We start from the raw sequence: 5263 nt of genomic DNA, 5'->3' as shown, positions 1-5263 counted from the left end.
CCGGATTCGAACCTGGGACCTTTGAATGAGAGGCCAACACCTTAACCTCTAGGCCACGAGAGCCCCCTCGATATAGGTTTGATAGGAAAGAAGGAGCAAACCTCACTAGAGCAGACTGCAAATAAGTACTTTTGTGCATACTGCCACCCATACACAATTTGTTCAGTATCTACGACACATAAATAAAGAGAAGCAAACAGACACAATAGTGGTCATTTAGAGTAGGGGAAAAAAAAAGAAGCAAGATGACCGACAGTTTAGTTTTAGCAAGAGTATTACGGCACTTGCAACATAAATAGGTCAGATAAGTGCCATAGATTAGAGGTTTTACTAAAGAATAACATAAAAAGAAAAGAAGGAGGGAAGATAAGGACAATAGATATGTGATAGGAAAGAGGGAGCACCACATCAGAGCACTCGCCAGTTACTTAAGAAATAGGATTTGACAGTAGCACCTCCCAACCACCTACTTATTTTCCATACTGAGGAGCAGTTCACTCACCTCCAAACGTAGCTGACGCCTGTCGTAAGCGCTGGGGATCCTCTGAAGTATCACGATCGCCTTTGCCGGCAGCTTCACCTGCAACAAGACAGAGTTTAGTTTTAGTGAGGGTTTTACAGCACTTGCAGCACAATTAGGTCATATGAGTGCTGAAGATAAGAGGTGTTACTAGAGAGAAACAAACACAAAAAAGGACAGAAAAGGAAGATAGATGCTGATAGGAAAGAAGGAATAAACCACACCAGAGCTCTCAGTTTGAGTAGAGAAAAGGACATCGATGCAACAATGATCACTCAATGCTTGGAAAAAGCAAGATAGACAGACAGAAAGATAAGAAAAACAGAGGGAAAGTAAAGAAGTAAAACGTACCAGAGGAACCCTTCAACCATCCCCACAACCAGTTGTATAATAATAATAGTAGCTCCCGTCAATATCCGACAATGACCAATACATCTGCAGAGGAGAATTCTTTCTCCAGGTAAATAGAAGAATTTGAAGAATTAAAGGTTACGATGATATGGCTTCTGCTGTGGCTGATGAGACCAATTCTGACTGAGAAAAATTGGCCACATTTTGAACATTTGAAGGCTCCACTTCCACTTGAGGATGTGCGCAGCTTGCAGGCTTCTCTCTTGGTTTCAGCATTTCTTAGTCATGAAGCCTCATACGATTTGATGCCCACTGTGACTTCTGCTCTTCAGCTGGCTCTGTAAGCACTGATGTCTTCAAAAACATTCATTGAAGTGCACGCACGCGCACACACACACACACACACACACAGATACACAAAAATGCACACTGCGACACATCGATGCACTATCACACACGCACAGATTTAAACATGAACAGACACACAAAAAGAACACACACACACATAGCTTGACCCATAAACACACATATCAAAGAACAAGCACTGACACACTGACTCATACACACCTGAACAGCTGGGGGCTGGGGCTGTTGTGCTATTTCCTGTGGCCGCTCGTAGCCCGGACCTTCGCTCCCATTGTTCACCTGCCTGTCCTCGTCTATCTGAAGACACCAAAAAATACCACTGGATCAGTCTTGTTCTTTTTTGTTTTAGTAAGTGTTTTATGGAACTTGCAACACAATTAGGTCATACAAGTGCAGAAGATAATTATCATCATCGTCACATCCTTTATTTATCAATTTTTTTAAAAAAGCATAACAATTTGTACCATGTTGGCACATTTTTACGTAACGTACAAATAGTAGAACCAAAATCGGGACATGGGACCCCAATAAAAAGTGCTCAAGGTTTGAGGAGAGTGTAACAAAACTTTTAAAAAAGGAGGAGAGACGAGAACGACAGATGTTTGATATGAAAGAAGAAGTAAACCGCACCAGAGCATCCGCCCAACCACCCACACTGGATCAGTCAACACCAAACACTTTTCTAGATTTTGTACTTTCTGGTAAACAGTTTTACTGCACTTGCAACACAATTAGGTCATATTCTCGCTAAAGAATAGATATATTACAAGAGAGATGGTATGTTGGCCGAGGCCTGGAGGCTCTCTTTTGGATAAGTGCAGAACCCCCACCCCCCGGCAAGGCGGAGTCCTCGGTTTTGTACGGAGTCCAGCATTTTTAATATGTGAGGTCTTGCCGATATATACTTGATAGCCGTAGTCAAGCCTGTATTGGACGAGGGAACTTAAGTTTAGTTTTAGTAAGAGTTTACCGCACCTGCAACACAATAATGTCATTTAAGTGACGAGGAGTTAGAGGTGTTACAAGAGAGTAACAAACACCAAAAAAAAAGGAGGAACGATAGGTGTTTGATAGGAAAGAAGGAGCAAACCACATCAGAGCACCCGCCAACCATCCATGACAAGGGAACAGAAAAGGAGAGAGTAACACAAAAAAGGAGGGGGTAATGACACACCCTGCGTACACACACACAAAACACTCACCACTTCTATATAGCGGACAGGTATCTGACCCACGAGGCCACTGGTGTTCCTTGCTGACCACCACTCGGCCTCGTCTTTTGATATCAACTCCAGGACCTCGCCCCTCTTGAAGGGCAAGTCCTCTGGGTCCTGAAAACACAGGTTGACAGTTAGATAAGACACGACAAGATAAATTGGACAAGATCAGATATAAGAAAGAAAATAAGGCATTGTGAGATGAGATATGACAGGATAAGACCCAGCAGAAAGAACGAGATACTCGATAAAAAATGTCTCCCCACTGGGGAATCAAACTTGGGTCTCCTGCATGCGACACTGAAGTGCTTAAATCGTTCCATTACAAACAGCGGTAACCATGAATCAAACACCCACCCATACACACACAAAAAAAGCTTACATGAAGAGTAAAAATTACAAACAGATTATGGTACCTGAGATACCAACAAGATACAAATCAAGCAAATACAAGGTTGCTTACCCTTCCTGGAAATTCATATTTACATAGAAGTCTCGCCCTAGGTGCCTGTGAAGTTGGAACAAAAATGAAAAATGTCAAGAGTTGGGTAACATATGAGCTTAATTTAAACTAAAACAGTTTTTGTTTTTAAGTAAGAGTTTTACAGCATTGGTAAGGTCATATAAGTGCTGAAGATTATAGATGTTACAATAGAGTAAAAATCACACACAAAGAAAGGAGGTGAGATAAGGACTACAGATGTTTGATAGGAAAAAAGGAGCAAACTACATCAGAGCATCTGCCAACCACCAACAAAATTTATACAGATCAGCATTGTGCAATGACGGGGCCAATCACCAACATCTAATAGATCAGAAGTGTGCAATGACTGGGCCAATCACCAACATGTGACAGAGATGGGCTGTGTGTACCAACTGGCTCAATCACCAACCAGAGATCAGCAGTTCGCAGTGATTGCGTCAGTCACCAACATGTACAAACTGGCCCAACCAACCACAGTTAACACAGATGGGTCGTGCGTTATGACTTGGTCAATCAACAACATGTTACAAAGATGGGCTGCGCGTACTGACCGGGCCACACAACAACATGTTACAAAGATGGGCTGCGCGTACTGACCGGGCCACACAACAACATGTTACAAAGATGGGCTGCGCGTACTGACCGGGCCACACAACAAGTTACAAAGATGGGCTGCGCGTACTGACTGGGTCAATCAACAACATGTTACAAAGATGGGCCATGTAGGCTATGTATAAACAGGCCCAAACAACCACATGTAACAGAGACGGTTAGTTTTTGTTTTAGTAGAGGTTTTACGGCGCTTGCAACTGCAAATGGTCATATGAGCGCCAAGGGGTGGATGTCAACAGAGAAATCTTTACAGGGAATCAGACTTACTCTGCTCACCTCTTTAGCTTCAACAGCACATATTCTGCTTCGACTACCAAGGCACCACGGAAATAGTGGGTCAAACATACCCTGGGGGGGGGAGGAACAGAGACAGACGGCTGAGTCAAACAACCACAGGTCACAAAGACAGGCAGTGCTTACTGACCGGGCGTATAAGTGTGGTGGTGTCCAGGTAATGAGTCTTGTAGAAGTTGAGCAGGCTAGGGATGTCTGGGAACTCTTTGTCCCCAATCTTGAAGGACCCGGTGCCGCCTGACTGGATGCGGTTCACGATGTAGTGGCTCACTTTAGCGTCCTCTCTGAAAATACAAACGAAACATGAATATGCAAATGAATCATGGATGAAAATGAAGCAACACACAGATCATAGTCCAGAAGATAATTATATGTCAAGGTATCCAGAAGAAAATTCTGATAAAAAGAGTACAAATCAACATTTTGAGAAAATTCTAATTGAGAGAATGAAAATGTTTGTGGCAATTCTGAATGATTATAAGGATGAAAAATTAAATGACAATATTTGAACAAAGTTTACATACTTATGTGTCAGCAAAAAACAACAACAAATAACAGAAAACAATCACACATACATAACAGTAACGTAATGATGGTGGAAGTAAAAAGACAGTTTAGTTTTAATAGAGTTTTTACGGCGCTAGCAACTGCATAAGGTCATATGAGCGCCAAGGGGTGGATGTCAACAGAGAAGTCCAGAGGAAAATGACAATAGTAAGGATTAGGAAAGAAAATGCAGTAGTTCCCTGTTGTAGTTCAGGCACAGTTATGAGCCTGACATTGTTGAATCAGCCCATTTACATTTCTACTGTGTATAAGTGAAAGTCGAAGCACGTCTAAACAGTTTTAGTGCGAGTATTACGGCACATGCAACATATTTAAGTCAAATAAGTGTCGATGATTACAGGTATTGCTAGAGATTAAAATACAACTAAAAAAAGATGGAGGAGAGAAAAGGATGATAGATGTTTGGTTATTAGAGGCATTACTAGAAAGTAACGGACAAAGAAAGGAAGGAGGAGAGATAAAGATGATAGATGTTTCAAGGGGAAAAAAAAGAATTAAAAAAACCCACACCGGAGTACCCGTCAACCACCCACTATGTAAGACACAGACAGACAAACAAACAACAGAAGACAGACAGACAAACAACAGAAGGAAGACAGACAGGAGTCTCTACCAGTACCACCCTCCACCCGCCCGGCAGTCGTGTACTCACTTGACACAGAGCACAAAGTCCCCAGGCATGGTCTTGCTCTCCCGCACCAGGAACACGCCGCTGAACTGCTCCCTCTCCAGGATCCTGTTGGTCTCATCACGGGACAGCTGACCGAAGTACCAGCTGAAACACACACACAGAGGCACATATCAGACACAGAGGCACACATCAGATTTTGTTAGATTTTTGTTTATTGGGGG

The 5263-nt window shown here is 42.6% G+C and overlaps 1 protein-coding gene across 1 annotated transcript in view; it reads right to left on the bottom strand.

Annotated features, from left to right (window-relative positions):
- The window catches only part of LOC101863058 (adapter molecule Crk), a 34832-nt gene that overhangs the window by 4427 nt on the left and 25142 nt on the right, over nt 1-5263 (bottom strand). The window contains exons 2-7 of the mRNA XM_005108966.3: nt 5064-5186; nt 3975-4128; nt 2918-2962; nt 2440-2568; nt 1439-1534; nt 503-580 (exon numbers count right to left, since the gene is read on the bottom strand). Coding sequence (XP_005109023.1) covers nt 503-580; nt 1439-1534; nt 2440-2568; nt 2918-2962; nt 3975-4128; nt 5064-5186 — 625 coding nt within the window. The remainder of the gene's footprint in view (nt 1-502; nt 581-1438; nt 1535-2439; nt 2569-2917; nt 2963-3974; nt 4129-5063; nt 5187-5263) is intronic.

The sequence above is a fragment of the Aplysia californica genome, unplaced genomic scaffold, assembly GCF_000002075.1.
Source record: "Aplysia californica isolate F4 #8 unplaced genomic scaffold, AplCal3.0 scaffold00739, whole genome shotgun sequence".
Lineage (NCBI taxonomy): Eukaryota > Metazoa > Mollusca > Gastropoda > Aplysiida > Aplysiidae > Aplysia > Aplysia californica.
Note: the sequence above shows the minus strand (reverse complement) of the source record. Positions and strands in the feature narration are given on the sequence as shown.